The sequence below is a fragment of the Drosophila miranda genome, chromosome 2, assembly GCF_003369915.1.
Source record: "Drosophila miranda strain MSH22 chromosome 2, D.miranda_PacBio2.1, whole genome shotgun sequence".
Lineage (NCBI taxonomy): Eukaryota > Metazoa > Arthropoda > Insecta > Diptera > Drosophilidae > Drosophila > Drosophila miranda.
This window is the reverse complement of record NC_046675.1, coordinates 847430-863794: the sequence shown is the minus strand read 5'-3', so window position 1 is coordinate 863794 and position 16365 is coordinate 847430. Positions and strand designations below refer to the sequence as shown.

At 48.3% G+C, this 16365-nt stretch overlaps 4 protein-coding genes across 4 annotated transcripts; 2 read left to right on the top strand and 2 right to left on the bottom strand.

The window, feature by feature from the left end:
* LOC108154517 (endocuticle structural glycoprotein SgAbd-9) lies at positions 1–832 on the top strand. Its single transcript, XM_017284818.2, has 3 exons — positions 1–106; positions 362–489; positions 552–832. Exons 1-3 carry the CDS (start codon positions 89–91, stop codon positions 775–777), a joined length of 372 nt encoding a protein of 123 aa, XP_017140307.1. The 5' UTR covers positions 1–88; the 3' UTR covers positions 778–832.
* Positions 833–1967: 1135 nt separating this feature from the next.
* Positions 1968–6696, top strand: LOC108157620. The gene is made up of 9 exons (XM_017289756.2): positions 1968–2236; positions 3008–3192; positions 3251–3459; positions 3527–4084; positions 4145–4302; positions 4396–4597; positions 4652–5712; positions 6021–6225; positions 6291–6696. The coding sequence occupies exons 1-9, from the start codon at positions 2107–2109 to the stop codon at positions 6589–6591; spliced, it is 3009 nt and encodes a 1002-aa protein (XP_017145245.1). The 5' UTR covers positions 1968–2106; the 3' UTR covers positions 6592–6696.
* A 100-nt stretch (positions 6697–6796) lies between these two features.
* On the bottom strand, positions 6797–8132 carry LOC108157471 (cardio acceleratory peptide 2b). The gene is made up of 3 exons (XM_017289550.2): positions 7974–8132; positions 7313–7474; positions 6797–7229 (listed from the first exon to the last, which is right to left on the bottom strand). The coding sequence occupies exons 1-3, from the start codon at positions 8050–8052 to the stop codon at positions 7003–7005; spliced, it is 468 nt and encodes a 155-aa protein (XP_017145039.1). The 5' UTR covers positions 8053–8132; the 3' UTR covers positions 6797–7002.
* Positions 8133–8408: 276 nt separating this feature from the next.
* LOC108157470 (transient receptor potential protein) lies at positions 8409–13570 on the bottom strand. The gene is made up of 14 exons (XM_017289549.2): positions 13224–13570; positions 12919–13156; positions 12683–12825; positions 12342–12543; positions 12094–12270; positions 11778–12012; positions 11424–11722; positions 10988–11355; positions 10564–10921; positions 10149–10368; positions 9905–10070; positions 9687–9847; positions 9465–9616; positions 8409–9406 (listed from the first exon to the last, which is right to left on the bottom strand). Exons 1-14 carry the CDS (start codon positions 13367–13369, stop codon positions 8537–8539), a joined length of 3735 nt encoding a protein of 1244 aa, XP_017145038.1. The 5' UTR covers positions 13370–13570; the 3' UTR covers positions 8409–8536.
* Between the last annotated feature and the right edge of the window lie 2795 nt (positions 13571–16365).

The following is a 16365-nucleotide window of genomic DNA, read 5'->3' as shown; positions in this document are numbered from 1 at the left end:
AACATCGTATGCAGATCTTAACTTTTATATAGTTAGGGGCTCGCGTCTGATGGTTTAGTATCGCTTGGTATTTTCAGCGCGCACCAACATGGCTTCAGCGAAACTGGTAAGTAACTACATACCAACTGCTCAGGGCAAGGGTCTCCAACCGACGCCCATATCGGGACAGAGACGGAGACTGAGGCAGAGACCGAGACCGAGACCTTAGGAATGCCAATGATCAGTAATTACAATGGCGTGTGAAGAATGTGTGCAAAACTAAACAGAAGCAATCAGTGAATGAAAATCTTGTTGTGCAGCTGTGCTAATAGCGATTACCGTCGGATCAGAATTAACTGCGAGTGTCTCTCTGATTTTCCAGATACTTTTCACGGCATTGGTGGCCATCATGGCGGCCAGCTGCTCTGGAGGTCTCCTCGACTATATTTATCCGACGATTGTGACGGAGTTCTACAATCAAGCACCCACCAAAGAGGGCTACCGTTTCAAGTAAGTCACAGAAGACCCCACTTGGAGGCAAGCCAAACATTACGAGTACATTCGATTTGCAGCTTGGAGGAGCCCAACGGCAGCAAGCGGGAGGAGATCGGTGTCATTATGAATCCTGGCACGGACAAGGAAGAACTGGTCGTGATGGGTTCTTACTCCGTTTACGATGAGAAGACTGACACCGACACTGTCACCATGTACACGGCCGATAAGGACGGCTACAAGGCGCGCTATCAGCTGAAGAACCGCAAATTGAGCCCTGGCGCTCTGAAGTCCGCCGCTGGATAAGAACTCGGTGTTTTACAATAATTTGTAAATAAAAATATAAAACATTTAAAAACTAGTGATCGATCACCTTGAGAACAGGTTATAAATATGACACCTTTGTATGGCATCTCGGGCATACTCTACCCCCCCACAATCTGAATCTGTTTCTGGCCAAGATCAAGTTTAGATGTTTCATTATCATCAAGCTCCCCTCTGGATAGACGAGTTTTCTGTTGCGTAATAATCTTGACCTTTCAAATAGTCTTAATGTTGTTGTGAAGACAAATTAGTGCGTTCTAATGGTCCGCACCGAAACTCGTTCCCCATTCTGTGGCCATTGTACACATTTCTGATGGACAGCTTGGTGTTTCTTTCCGATCAGTGCTCGATTGCTGGTGCGTCGTTTTACGTGATTTTGAAACTGCCATTAAAATCAAAGGCTTACCTTTAAGCCGATCGTTAGAGAAGTATAAGTTCACGGCCCTCTATCACGGGCCATCATTGCAATGACTTTGTCCGCGGAAACGGAATGAATTAAGAATTTAACGATTTGCCATCATCTTAGGGGTACTCAAAAGTTGTCAAAATGGGATTTTGTTGGATGATAAATTGTATTTTTTTCGTTTTCGGGGATTTTTTCTCACGCCTACACGTGGAACCTTGGCCCATTGTTGCGGCTGTCGTACAGCTCGAACAAAGATGTCCAATTCGTTTTGTTTGCCCATGCATTACCTAATTTATGATTTACCTAATTAGTCGACTCAAGCATGAACATTCGTACTAAGTGCTTGAGATGGTTACACAGCACTCAGCATTTGTGCTAAGACAAAAGAGCTTTCTAGTGGGAAACCCAATAGACTTTTGAGTATTCGGGAATGTACCTCACGAGGGTGCGAATGGAAGATACGTTTGCATGGACTCTAGTGTGTGTTTGGGATAGGAGAAGAAGAAGAAAAATCCGATCTAGCGGCATTTTCCGATAGGTATGTACAGCTTTTCATTGTTTACCATATGCGAAGTGGTGCCTAGCTCGCTTTTCCGACGCTTGCCTGTTGCCGTTTCCGCCGTCGTTGCCCAGGTAACTGACCAACCGACCCAAACAGAGAGGGCTTATATGTACATATACTCGTACCTAGTATGTGGGAACAACCACCACCAGGGCCGGGTATGTTTGGGTTACAATGGAGCGTTTAGTTCCCGGGTAACGTTCGACGGTGCAAGTAGCGCGACTGCAAACGAGCGTCACAGAGTGGAAAGATTTCCTTCGAAATTGTGATTTCACTAAGAACTCAAGAGAGAAATGAAAACAGTTGCGAATGACCGCATAGCTGGACAGTAATTCTTGTGAAAATGAAAGTTAAACGTCCGACTGCGATGCTTCTTATTTCGGTTTTGGCCATTCTACAGAGCCACAGCTGCAGCGGTCGAACGCCAACGTCGGAGCAGCTCGGACAGCAGCCGCTTATACAATTGAGTCACGGTAAGTTGAGCATCCAGGGAAATTCTAGTGGTTCTGTATTCCAGTACAATAGGTACTCGTATCACTCGGGTACTTGTGGGCCCCAGAGTAGAACTGTTCCCCGTTGGGTTGGCGGGTCGGTGGTGTTGACGGGGAGCAATCAGCTTGACCTTTGGCGCTATGCGTCAGTGCCCAGTGAATTATGTAAAAATGGTTTTCTAAAACGTCATAATTCGTAGAGCCTATGGGCATAAGCCAACCAACCAAAACACCAAAATATGGGACAAGCAATATGGACTAATGGCAGGCAGAGAATCGTCGGGTCAGGATTGACCCAGGCGACCCAGGTGCTTTGACCTGCGAAATCAGCACAGGTGTACAATATTGTACAATGTGTACATTAAAGTTAATTGCACAGCCAACCCGACACGCAAGAACCTGGCTAAGTTCCTGCTCGAGAGCAGATTTTGGTTTATGGGAACCGATTTGCTTCCGCTAATCGATATATTTATAGTTGTCTACGGAGAGAAGGGGGAACGAAAGAGAGAGAGAGCCCGCTCTCGTCATTCAGGCCATCGAAGTCGTTGGCCAATTCAAAGGTATAGCCACAGTAGTTGAACCTCAAGCACAATTTGTCAATAGCAACAGCTTTTACTGAATCGTTACGTTAGATAAATTGATCAAACAAACTCCAAAGGGGATAAACAAACTGGAAAACAGAAAAATCGAACAAAAGGAGCAGGTATTCCAATGATTTATCCCTCTTACTCTTACGTTATGTCTTTATATTAGATGAATCAGACGATGATTATCTGGAAACCAAAGACGAGATCCATTTGGAAGACTTCTTTTGGACCGGCTCAGGCGATGGCCCGCCCGACTATCTGAAGAAGGTCCACACGGGCATCAGTAAGGGCAAGGATGTGATTGTCAAGACAGAGACTGTGGTGGCCACTGTCTATGTGGATGGCAATAATGTGAGTCCTCGAACTGATCCACTTCCGCTTAATTCTATATATGGCCTTTTCCCCTTAGGAAATCGATATTCCCATTTGCCTGGACTGCAGGCCTGACGATGGGGGCGGCACTTGGGAGATGGGCGCTCCTGGCATGCCCCCTTTGAACTACTCGGCAACAGATCGTCGCTACTGGTTACTGACGGTCACGTCGGGCTTCTACACGTCCAAAGATAACCCCATTCTGGAGGAGAAGCTGGCGCGTCTATATCGTCTCGCATTCACCAGGTAAGAACGATCAAAGCCGAAACAGCCATGGAGCAGAGTGCATAGGAAATTATTTTGAACCTCTAAGGCAACAAACACGACATCTGGGAATAAACGGGGCCCAGCAAATCGAAGGCGTGTTAGTACCAGCTCCCCGAGAGCGTCGCAAGTCATCTCCCCTGGCAACATCGACAACAAAACCCCAACCCACGACCTTTTCGCCCGCCGACGATGTGGAAATATTGGATATGGGAGTTGACGATGAGCCCTACATTAAGACTGTAAGGGCGCTGGGCGAAAGGAGTGAATGGTCAAGTGATTCGGAAGAGGAGTCGGTCGAGATGGCCTCGGCCACGCCCACAGCGAGTACCGAGTCCATAGATTACAGCGCCTACGTTACCCTGATACCCTGGGAGCTCATACAGCAGAACGGCAAGTCGGAGAAGCTGGAGGAAACGGCCATGGAACAACAGCAGAGCCCGAAACCACAACAACCCGTACCCCTCTATGGGGACAGGGGCAGGGAAGGGCGTGTCAGGGTGGTCATACACAACCTCACGCAAATTAGCGAGGCGGATGTGCAGAACTGGAGCACCAACGCCAATGCGGATGCCATGGAAAACATAAACTTTGTCAACCTCAAGTTGTAATGATTAACGAAAGATATAGTGTACTCGTAGCTATAAATAATATGTATATTCTACAGCAGTGATCGTCCCATTGCTAATCAGACAGAGCTCATCTATACGGTTTTGGTGAACGGGCGGCCTGTGCTGGCGACCACAGCCGCCAAGGACATGGAACTGGTTAGCGAGGCCGAGGCGGTCAGCACTTTCGGGCAGGCCGTATATATGAAATCAGAGCGTAAGCCCTTATCACTTTGAATTGCTCATTATATTATTATTATCTTGTGTGTGTGTGTGTGTGTGTGTGTGTGTGTGTGTGTGTGTTGTGTAGCCTACATCAGGGAGCCCACGGCCACAGCTCTGGCCCCTGTTCCGCGCAGTGGCCAGGCGGGCTTCTTTAATTCGGTCAAGAACAATGTGGCCTTGGTTGTGATCAGTTCCCTGGCCATCCTGCTGCTGATGCTCCTGCTGTTGGCTGTCCTGCTGCTGGGGCGAACACGTGCCCGACAGAGAGAACTGAGTGCAGTCAACAGGTAGGTTCTGCCTCTCCTGCTTTCAAAGGACTATATTAAGACGCTTTTTTGCAGAAACTTTTCTCGCAACGAATTGCTTTCGGAAGGCCAATCCATGCGGCCTTCTACAACCGAGGCCATTGATGGCGACCGAGACGTCGGAGTGCAGAACTTTTCCTACGAGAGAGAGCCACGCATTAGCTTCCCAGCACCACCGGCGGACAGGACTCAGCCTCGTTCCCGACAGGACTCCATCTCTTCGACAGACAACACCTCCGACTCATCGGTGTACTGCCCCATCAACCCCCCGAGTGCCGATGTGCAACGTATCCTGGATGAGAAGGCGGCTCGGCTCTTCGACGGCCACAAGAGGCGGCACCAGTATGACCGCGCCGAGGGGCACGAAGATGCTGTCTACACATCCGTGGTCTCGGAGAAGAAGAGCGACAAGTCCAGGCACAAGTCGAGGCGGCGATACCTGAATGAGAACCGCGTTGGCTCCCTGGAAACCAGTCCTGTCCAGGGCTCCCTGGCCGGGCACTCTTCGGCGGAAGAGGGCAGCCGCGGCTCCCCGGATGCTCTCCGGCGCAGCTACGAGAACTTCCAGCGGAACGAGGCGTACAATCTGCACAACAACTACCACCGCAACAAACTGCTCAAACAGCAATCGGGGGGAGCCAACAAATTAGCTGGAGGCGGTGCTTCCCCTGAAGCCATTAACAACGAGATTATTCGCATCCTGCAGCCCTCCGACAAGTCCTCCGACACTGCCAGCGTGGGATCGTTCCTCTCGATGGCTTCCGTGCGCGCCTTCCCGAAGAGCACTTTACCGGAACCCTTGAACCGCGTCCTGGATCCCGTTTTCGTCACGTACTACGACAATGTGAATGCAGTTGCGTCGAAGACGGGGGCCCCGCACAGCTCCACGAGGTCCCTGAAGTCACACAAGTCTGTGGGCAGTAAGGACAGCACCATAGCCGCCATAGCTGGCTTTCCCAGCCCCAAGGCCCCGCCGCACTCTGTTCGCAATGTGCGCTCGGCTGCGGCCGCGCACAGCGATAATCCAGATCCAGGTGTGGTCGGTCCCGTGGTCTGGGAGCGACACAAGAAACGCTTGGCTGCCGCCGATAGTCAGGGTGAGGCGGGAGGAGACAAACACGGTCGTACTCGTAATAGCAATGATAAAGGCGATAAAGACGATAAAGACGATAACGATAACGATGATGATGAAAGTGACGTTCGATTTGGGGCGAAGTCACAACAGTCCCGCTACTAACGATGCCTGCTCGTACCGTAGTTGTTGCTTTAATTTATTTAGTTAGTTGTAGACACGATTACTTGATGAACAACGTAGATACCTCTTAGCAAGAGCCTTCCCCCCTTTCCAACTCGAGCCACACACACATTCCAACTGAACTTAAATTCTCCAATCAATCTTCCCCAGAGGCTCTGGCCTATGCAGACTATAACGCAAGTCCTTTTCACAATCCCTCGGCTATACGCAACCATTACGAGGGCCTACTCGAGGGCGCTCTGCAAATGTATGCCAGCCAGGACGACATTCCCATGCCCTTGCCCACACACAATTTCACAAACAGTAGACGCGCCACCAGCCGCGAGCATCGAGGCTCATCCGCCGGATTGCCGAGGTACGTACTTGCCTTCCTTTGCCGAACGATTGTCTAACCAGTAACCGTCACCTTGGCTCTTCAAGCTTTTATCCAACAGCCAGCACCAGAGCTGCTGTCGATCGTCCAGCGACGGCCCAGCCGGAGAAGACCGCAAAGCTGGCATCCACGCAACCGCCCTCTCCCACCCACAGTGCGTGGGGCGGGGGCAGCATCTACAGCTCCCACTCCACGCTGAACCGTCCCTTGAGTGCAGGTCACTATCACAGGGCAGAGAACCCGGTGGAGCTGCCCAAGGAGGCAGCCGCCACCAGGGCAGCCTCTGCAGCGCCTCTAATCGAGGCCATACAAAGCGAATTGCGAAGGTTTAAGCAGCAGAACGACTAGAAGGCGAACCATCCATACCATACATATCTTCAATGCATCACAAAGTATTTATAACATAATGAACATTTTGAAACTAACTTGAAATAAACTTTTCTCAAAACTCAAACTCGTTTGCATTCCCAATAATCTGGGGGGAGTATCTGTTAGAACATGTTTATTTTAAATTTAACTTTTGAAGAAGTAAGCCCGATGTGCAATGAAAATATTAATTTTATAAAAGCTCTCATCAGCTCATTATTTATTACGTGTGTAGTGTTTTGTACCCATTACAATGTTAAATTAGAAGCTGATCTCGTTAGTAGAACTCGTACGTAGAAGTAGTAATAATTATTGTATGATAACATGCCGAATGTGTATCCTCTTCGTGGTGTCGATTCCTATTCGATGCGCCGGTGTCCTGGAGGACACGGCTTAGTTGAATTCCTGCTGTCCCTTGCTGGCATCGGAAAAGGCCTTTGCGTCAACGCTTCGCTTGCCCAGACGAGGTCCAAACCAGAGCCCCGAGGAGGCACTGGGGCCGGTACGCTTGTCCAGCACCTGTTGCAGGGCCAGGAGGTGGGCCCACTTGCGCAGCTCGGCATCACTGCGTCCCACGCGCGGAAACGCGACTAGACCAGCCCGCTTTTGATAGTCCGCCTCTGAAATGGCACGTCCCCAAACACCCGAAGATATCAGTTATGCCAGTCAGCTCTCATTACTCCCCTGCTCCCCACTGTCCTACCGTTGTAGTCCTCCTGGGAGGCATCACCGAAAACGCCGTCGAATACCGCTGCATCACTGGCATCGCGCAGACTGTTGGCCAGGCTGGGATCGCTGCGGCCGACGCGGGGGAACGCGTACAGTCCCATGTTGGCACCACGCCGATTCTTGTCATGGTTCAGTTCTGTACAAGCAGCCGAATAGAGTGTTTATCATTTTAAACTAATGTTGCAATTAGGAGGGGTCATTATTTTCTCCACTTCTTAAAGTTTCCAAAGTGTATTATAAAGATATTTCATGCAGAGTCTTGAAGCGAAACAATCAAATTCAAACATTAAAGTACACATATGAAAAAGAGTCAAGGAATTGAAAATGGAATATGGATGGGAGCTATTTTACCTTTTTCTTTTAAAGGTCCTGAAAAATACCAATGGAAATTATTTATACAGCATTTACTTAAGCATTCCGTATTGAAAATGTGTATTTTTTTCTATGTTTTTGTTGGTTTGGTTAGGATCCAAATCATAGACGCCCACGAGATCTATAAGTCTCCTAGGGACCTTTTATTGGTGGTTTAATGGATGAACTTTTTTAAGGCCGAAGGATCCAATTGTTGTACACACGTTTAAGCAACATTTACGAGTATCTTAGTATCCTACGGGTAGTAGATTTTTCCCACTTACCTGCCGTACTGAATTCTGCCAGCAAAACGAGCAGCAAAATCGCACTAACAATGTTGTACAGACTGAAAATGGCTTTCATTTTTGAAATAATAAGATTTCTAAGACTATTTCTTGTAGTTCTAAAACTGTTGGCTCCGGCAAGTGTTTCCTTTGGGACGTTCAATGATGTTCTGATGGTCCTGGTCGCAGCTCATGGTCTTTTATACAGACACAGAGCATAGCCGGACAAGTAGATAAATTACGCCAAGAGCAACAGGGAGCAGGGAGCAGGGGGCAGACAAAATGTTGCTGGACAAAATGTAGTGGGTGTTGGCAACAGGTGGCCACGGCAACATGCCCCATGCAACCCTCCAGCCAGGCAGCACAAAAATGTAAATGAATGAATAAACGAAGGACCAGCGGGCAGTCGCAGTCCGAAAAGTGTCTGGGAACATGTTCCTGCGTTCGGTGTTGCATTGGAAATTGCTTTATTGCTCACATCCGATTGGTTCACTAATACATTGGGCTACTAAAATCTAACATTATACGAGTATCAGGAGAAATTGGGTGATCTCTGGAGGTACCTACAGCCATCCGGAAATCATGCGGCCCGTGACCGTGGACTTGCCCCGCTCGCCGCCAGCCGCGGCACTGCTCTGACCCACCTTAATGGCCGGCTTCAGGGGTGCTGGTGCTCCCTTCTTGTCCTTATCATCAGCCGGCTTCTTATCCTTATCGTCACCCGGCTTCTTATCCTTATCGTCCCCAGGTTTCTTCGCATCATCGGACTTGGCCTCACCTGGTTTCGCTTCGTCAGTTTTCGTTGGGGCTGGGGGCTTTCCATCAGAGGAGCCTTTCTGCTCCTGACCGCCCGACTTTTTGTCATCGGGCTTGGCTGCTTGCGTGGGTGCACTGGTGGTTTCGTTGGCAGCCTTGGTGGCACCTGGAGCTCCTGGAGCTGCTGTCTTCAAGTTCGGATCGGGTTTGGCATCCGCTGGGGCCGAAGGTGCAGCACTTTTGGCAGCTCCATTGGTTGCAGGGGGCTTTGCACCCTCGGTCTTTGCAGCTTCCTCCTTTTTGGCGGCTGCCTCTGGCTTGGCCGGCTCTCCTGGCTTGGGTGGCGCTGGCTTGGTGTCCGCTGGCTTAGACGGTGGAGCCGGGGCGGTTGGCTTCTGTTGGTCGACCGGCTTTGAGCCGTTCACAGTGCCTTGGGGCTTGGGTGCTCCTGCTCCCGGGACCGGCTTCTGATCGGGAGCTTTTGTACCAGGTGTTGGGGCTGCTGGCTTGGAGTCTTGTTTCTTATCCTTGTTGTTTTCTTCGTCTGACTTTTTCACATCTGCTGTTGGCTTTTTCAGAGTGCTTTTGGTGCCATTACCATCCGATTTCTCATCAACGTTCTTCACAGAAGCCAACGAAGCAGCCCCGCCTGCCGCACTGGAGGCGGATTTCTTGGACTAGAGTAAAATCGAGTTTGAATTAGTTTGAAATGTCACCCTTTTCCATAATTTTTACCATAGTACTATCCAGTTTCCTGTCCTCGTCCGTTTTCGGGGTCTCCTCGTCATCGGCCAGCGATACTTCGTCGGCAGCCATCTTCTTTCGCATAAACTTGACGTACGCGACTCTTGTGGCACGCGTGACTTCGCCCAAGTTCGGGTTGAATTCTGTTGATTGTGAGGAAGGGGTTAAACAGTTACTAGTTACTAGGGCTATGGATTTACTAAGAGTCGTTACCAATCAATTGACTCTGGTCCATTGCTAGACCCTCATTGGCCGTCTCAATGATCTTTCTCCTCAGACTGCGTTGACTGTGGCGCTGCATGGAGGAGCGCTTGGAGCCAATGGGATCCGCCGTAAAGGTGTTCTTCCTGGCAATGGCGTTCCAGTCCTTTTCACTACAAAAAGATGGTACTCTCAGCTATGATTTCTACTTCTACTTGCTAAGTATTTACCCCTTTTGCGTCTTCTTTCTGCCTATGACCTTCGCCAACGACGCGAAGATGTCGCGTCCGCTCTCGCTCTCGTTCATTTCCTGTTTCAGATTCTCCACAAAACCAATTTGGAAGTCCTTGAGTATGCGCCGCTCCATTACCTTGCCCTTGGTGGTGCGAGCAACTCCTGCAAATACAGAGAGAGTATCCTTATTAAGGGGATCCCCGTCCTCGCTTTAAACCTTTTAAAGTTCTGTTACGCTACCCGCTGTCTTCTTCTCGATGTCGGGCACATCCCAGCTATTATTCGTGAAAATCTCCAGCAGCTCGAATCGCAGCGAGCTAATATCCTGGCGCACCTCAATGATGTCATCCTCGGTAATGCCGTAATCGTCACGCTTCCTCTGCTCGGCCGTTACGAACCGCCTCACCAGCAGCTTCATCACTTTGTCATGCAGAACCTGTGCCCTCTCCATGGACTTTCGCTGTTCGACAGACAGACAGAGCGAGCGAGGGGGAGAGTAAGAGTGGGAAGCAAGGATTGTATTAGAAAAGCTGCATGAGCTTGATTGAAAATGATTTGGTAAAGGCTTTGCCCTTGATTGCTCCGACAGTGACTACGACTAGATGGTGAGATGGTTAGGTTGTAAGGTGATTAGGTGAGGTCACCTTTGACATACCATGAAGCTCTTGGTTCTTGATGGCCGCTTTCGTCCCAGGGTTTTGCGCAGCATCTTCATGTTGGGACAGAGGTTGAAGGGTGGCGGTATGGTGCCGCCATCCTCGAAGTAGCTCATCCACAGCTGGGAGCGTGCGAATTTCCACTCCGTGTCGGCCCGCTCCGAAATGATTTGGTACGAGTTGGACATCATGGCAATCAGCATGTTGAGCAGCACGATGATGTTGATTACCGAGTACGAGCCAAACATCAGAAGGGCCCAGAACCGGGTGAAGCTCTTAATGCCAGCCAAATCGAACGAGACGAGATCCACCAAGCCGAAAGATGCCCAAAACAGCGACTGCGAAGTCTCGAATAAGCTGCAGGCAGAGACATACATATATCAAGGGGCATATATCATATAAGGTTGGTAGCTCCCTACGCACTTGGAGAATCGTCGCCAGATGGTGCAGGCCTTTTCCTGATCATCAAAATCGGCCACATCGGGATGCAGGTGGTAGCACTTGTTCTTCTCCATCTCCGCGTAGTACCACAAGAGCTGGTTCAGACCGCAGCCGAAGGCAAACAGCACCAGAGTGTAGATGAAGAAGAACTTTATGATGTCGATGATCATGCGTCCCAGGGAGACTTGCAGCGGTCCCAAATGTGGGTTTATCGAAAAGATGTGCACCAGTTTTAAGTAGGAAAAGACCATGCCTGCCGCGAAGGCGCCCTCCGAGAGCAGCATCGGATCAAATGGATGCCAATGCTCGCGGGGAAAGTACGGGTCGATGCCGCGGAACCAAAGATCTCGCTGTACGTGTGGAAAGAAACGTAATAATAGTAGCTACGTCATGTGGGAGGCAGTGGCCAACAGCTTACATGAACTATAACCCAGGCCGTTGCTCTGCAAAGAATCCACGTGACGTAGAACATGTTCGATATATAGTCGACAATGTTCCAAAGATCCATGATGTACTCAAACAAACCGTCGGAGTACAGAGACTTGAGTTCTTCCAATATGAGAGCCATGATGTAGAGAATGATGGCCAGTTCAATGGGGCCCGGCAGAGAGCCGCGTTCATGCTTGCGCCAGTCCTCCAGCATGGTCAGCATCCACGGAAAGGCCAGCAGTTCAAAGGTGATCTGCACCACTCGCAGCGAGGCGGCACCCAGCAACACTGCGGATAGGAAGCGCTAGAGATCAATGCCGCATGCAACGCCTGCCATACCCACTCAGGAAGAACATGTAGGAGCAGGAGTGTGTGATAAACTTGACGAAGGGCTTGCGCATGAACTTGGCCCCCTCCGAGTCCGGGGCCAAAATGTACTTCAGGCTGTATATGGGGAAACTGCCTCCCAGCTTGATCACATCCAGGAGCTGCTGGGATGCCTGTTTGCGTCGAAAGCCCGGCAGGCCATCGTACCAAATGGCGGCCAACAGTTGCTGGACATTCGGATGGGCCACAAACTGTCGGAACGGAAAGCATTAAAATCCTATATCATAGAGAGAGATAGAGATATAGTGTGTGTGTGTGAGAGAGCAACCCACAGTCTTCTGCTTGTATCGAATGGCTAGCTTCAATCTTTCCAGGGTCTGCCTGTGGCCGGGACACCAAATCTCGTGCGACGGCTCGTGGTTGAAGTTGAGCATCACCTCCAGTTCCATCGATGTGCGTGCGTGGTCCAGGAGAGACGTGACAAAGTTCTGCACCATTTGACGCATTTCCTGTTGAGTAAACACAAACAAGTTGGTCGCATTCGAATGGCAGCGACGACGCTTACGCTTTTCTAGCGTACCGTATATTCGGCACGAAATTCCGACTCCATGGCCTGCAACCGCTTCAGCTCCCAGGACAACTGAAAGGCTGTTAGTACAGGGTCTCGCGAGCTGAGGGCTATCAAGGAACTGGCCGACAGCGCCCGATACGCGTTGATCCTCGACTGCGAATGACGCAAGGAGTCCGAGGTCTGAGAGGTAACGCACTCATCGCAGCCGCACCTGCAGAAGAAAGCACCCTTTATATAGACACCGTCACCCTGTTGCAGGTCGATAGGAGCTCTTCCTAATTTACTAATTTGTCACTTGGCCCGCAACGATAGAGAAACGTGCTAGTTGGGTGGAAATGGGGCTTACTCACTTGACGTCGTGGGGCATGGGCAGCGTGGCACCGCGATCCAGCAGTATTTTAAGAATCTCGTAATTATTGCGGTGCGCAGCCAGAATCAGGGGGGTTATGTCCATGGTGAACGTTGACTTTGAACGGTCCACTGCCTCCCAGCTCTGTGTGGGCAATGTGTTTACAATTACAATCGTTGGCTAATGGCTAATGGCTAATGGAAAGGTTAAAGGTAGAAGGTGGAAGGGAAAACCTACGTAGGGCTGGCCCTCTTTGTGGTTGGTTTCCTCCCATTGCAGCAACTCCTCCACGGCCTCCACATACTCCTCGGATATGGCGTGCAGCAGAGCATCCCCCACTTCGATGTTGTGTTCCAGGAGAATCACCATCAGGTCAAAGTTCTCATTCTCGATGGCCGAAATGAGGGCCGAGCGATTCATGGGATCCGTGCAGTTTATGTTGAACTTATCGGTGCCCTCAAACTCCTCCAGAATTCTTCAAGGATAAAGGCAATTATGCAACCACCACCAACCATCGCTTACGTCTGTGGAATGGCTCTTACTTCTTAACGCCCGGAAGGTCACCACGCTCGCAGGACAGAATAAAATTCTTCTCCACATCACTGAGAATATACTCCTCCGCCATCATCAGGTCATAGTCGAGCCGTGAGCCTGCGGCCTTTTCGGCATCCGATTCGACGCTAGTCATCTTGTTTGATTTTATGACTCTTTTCGACGCGAAATGTTATTCAAATTTGACTAGATTCGACCAGCCGTCACATCTCAATACCATATGTTGGCCCCACACTCGCTAAATGTCCTTGCACCTTATCCTTTTCCTTTTTCGCACAGTATCCGTTTCAGCGCTTAACGATCACGATGTGGAGCCTCCAATAAGCTGCATTGCACTGTTCAGAATTAGCAGCTACTGGTCGGTATATTCCACTAATTACATTAGCACTTTACGGCAAAAAGTCGGTCAATGTGTGGGCAAAGCGACAGTCAATGGGCCCGTCAGCGGAGGTACGGTTTGGTATGTCTTGTGCCACACCTGATGGGTCTGGATGCATAAGAGGGGGAGGAAAGAGGGCAGCGTGCAGAGTGCAACCGATTCAAGCAATGCTATCAAATGCCCATGGTAGGCTGCTGCCCTGCACCTGCACGTGATAAGTGACACACAAATTATGTTCGATTTTCGAAACCCCCCAAGTGCGATCTATCAGCTCAGTTGAATGCAATGCTGATTGAACGGTGATGCTTACACTTATATATTCGAAAATGACAACAATAATCTTGTGTGTTTTTAAAGTTAATTCAAAAATAAACAAAGTCAAAAATGCATGCAGAAAGGTCAATGAGTCATGATTAAGGCAAACTTCGAACAGCAGCAGTCAAGTCCCTGCAAAAAAGCTCCTTACCTGAAGCTCGTTAGTACTTTTGTTTCTAGTAGGAGTCGCAAAAGCTGCTTAAGCTAAGCTCTCAATGTAAGACAACGAACTTTCCAGATTTAAGCTTTCAAGCTTTCGGGTTAGCATGTACAAATCACGTAGAAATGCCCTTTGGGTGCGTCTCGACCTGATTCTGAGCGTTTATAATGTGCAAAATCTAATTTCACCAATTGAGGTAACTGTTGCGTTTTGCGGACCGGTATTAGCCAATAATCCACATATTTTAGCCAGTGGTGCAGCAGTAAAGTAAATCTCTATTTTTTTTTTGTTGTTTGCAGTGCCCCCTGGAACCACATTGTAATATTCATACATACATATATGTACATATGTACAAACATACATACGCTCTCTTTCTCTCTTTCTTCCCTTTCGTTCCTTCCCTATCGTTCTCTCGATCTCTCGCGCTCTGGCTTGCATTAGCACTCACTTCTCGCACGTCTACTGCGAATAGTTCTTCAATCCGACACTGACCGTCTTCAATCTGACTTCAATCGAACTAATCATCCAACCGACTCGTAGTGCTCTCGACGGGTGAACTGATATTTGGGCGCAAGACCCTAGCCCTGGACCGTCTAAGCAACAGGCTAGGATAATCCATCAAAATCCTATCCCAATTTGTACTGAAAGTATGGCTCGCCCTTTGATTCGAATGTGAGCTACTTCTGTGCGTATTGTGCGCTTGTTTGTATGTCAATGCTGGGAAATAAATTCCCATTCCAGAACCAAGAAAAGTAATATAAATACTCCAAAGGAGCGAGCGCTCTTTGAAATGTGTGCTTTGAAAGGTGGAGCTGAATGGGGGCCGTGGCTGTACGTGCTTAAGTTGTTAAGCCGAGGGCATTGCACTCCGCTCACATTTCTCTGCAGGACAGGTCCCCAAAGAATTTCCAAATGAAAGACACAGCGACGGATTAGGATTCATTGAGTGCGAATTAATTAGTGTTGATATTTATAACTTCAGCGCAATTCTCTGCGTGAGGTATATAATATTTTTTAAATACTATTACTCATAAGCACGTAACACGTTTGATTAGATTAATTTGTCCGCAAGATAAAGGACGAGTGCAATAATAAATTTTAGGCCATGTCTGATAACCTTTTTATTTGGTTATTATGTATATGTTTAGTGTATGCAAAGCTCACATATTGGTATTTTTTACGACACTTCATGAAACATTGCCCCCCAAAACATCTTCTTCGTCCTTCAGTTGGATAGGAGCACTTGTAACCATATTTTCTGCTCATAGGAAAAAACACAAAGCTTTTTCTAGAAGCTTAAACTTTCACTAGCCACAAAGAGAACAAGAAGCCAGTCGAGTCGAAATCAAGGAAAGTCCAGAAGTATGGGGATACCGCCATATAACTGATTCAATGGGAATGAGTACAATAGTAAGCAGAATAGTAGATTTCAAATGAATGAATTGAGTGAATGAAAAGCACGAAATTCCCAAAAGTTCCAAATATGTACTTTCGTACTCATTTCCTCTCTACGGTACCAAAAAAGATAGTAATTAATTTATGTGCTCTTGGCTGATATGCTCAGTAATTCAAATATACTGACTTAGATAATGGGTCCATGAATCGAAGGCATGCTCATATAGTAAATACAATATACTAGTGCTGGTATAAAATAGATTAGATTCTGATTTGATTTGGACAAGCTAGAGTGTTTGATTTGGTTGTCTTTCATTAAATTTGTCTAGTAGTTACGCTTGTAAGTGTTAATAAGGAAGCAATGAAATTCGGCGCACCGAAATTTATATCCCCTTCTCACAAAACCTACCCTGTACTGCTAAGTCACACTGTAAAAGACAGCAAGAGAAAGAAGTATAGGTGTTCTAGTACCTTCTATACGATAGCTTACATTCATTTGTATGGCAGCTGTACGATATTGACTTACTGAAAGATTGTACATATGCTTTATGCCGTTGGAGATGTAAGATATACCCCTGAATATATAACGGCCATCGTATAGAAAAAAGAATAGGAATAAGGAATGATTTGATATATTCCTAACTGGTTGATGACATTGGCTTTGATATAAATATTTGATTTCTTTTTCCGGAATGGATGGTGCCTATTCTTCATCATTGGAGAATTTCGTAATCCGCATCAATAGCCGAATCCGTAAAGCCCGGTCTCTGTTTTTCTGGTGATACCAAAACAAGCCACGGATTCGACATACCACTCCCGATATAAACGCATTGATTGGGCAAAAAGCAATTGCAGAGTTGAGTACCGACAAAACGGTTCGTAG

Bases quoted from the DNA above. Each gene is read 5' to 3' on its own strand.
- LOC108154517 (XM_017284818.2), top strand. The intron at 490-551 runs GTAAGTCACAGA...TTCGATTTGCAG, and splicing joins AAAGAGGGCTACCGTTTCAA to CTTGGAGGAGCCCAACGGCA.
- LOC108157620 (XM_017289756.2), top strand. From the start codon at position 2,107: ATGAAAGTTAAACGTCCGACTGCGATGCTTCTTATTTCGGTTTTGGCC. The intron at 2,237-3,007 runs GTAAGTTGAGCA...TCTTTATATTAG, and splicing joins GCTTATACAATTGAGTCACG to ATGAATCAGACGATGATTAT. The intron at 4,085-4,144 runs GTAATGATTAAC...TATATTCTACAG, and splicing joins AACTTTGTCAACCTCAAGTT to CAGTGATCGTCCCATTGCTA.
- LOC108157471 (XM_017289550.2), bottom strand. From the start codon at position 8,052: ATGAAAGCCATTTTCAGTCTGTACAACATTGTTAGTGCGATTTTGCTG. The intron at 7,475-7,973 runs GTAAGTGGGAAA...CTGCTTGTACAG, and splicing joins GGCAGAATTCAGTACGGCAG to AACTGAACCATGACAAGAAT. The intron at 7,230-7,312 runs GTAGGACAGTGG...GTGCCATTTCAG, and splicing joins CTCCCAGGAGGACTACAACG to AGGCGGACTATCAAAAGCGG.
- LOC108157470 (XM_017289549.2), bottom strand. From the start codon at position 13,369: ATGACTAGCGTCGAATCGGATGCCGAAAAGGCCGCAGGCTCACGGCTC. The intron at 10,071-10,148 runs GTAGCGTAACAG...CTGTATTTGCAG, and splicing joins CATCGAGAAGAAGACAGCGG to GAGTTGCTCGCACCACCAAG. The intron at 9,617-9,686 runs GTAACGACTCTT...CACAATCAACAG, and splicing joins GGACCAGAGTCAATTGATTG to AATTCAACCCGAACTTGGGC.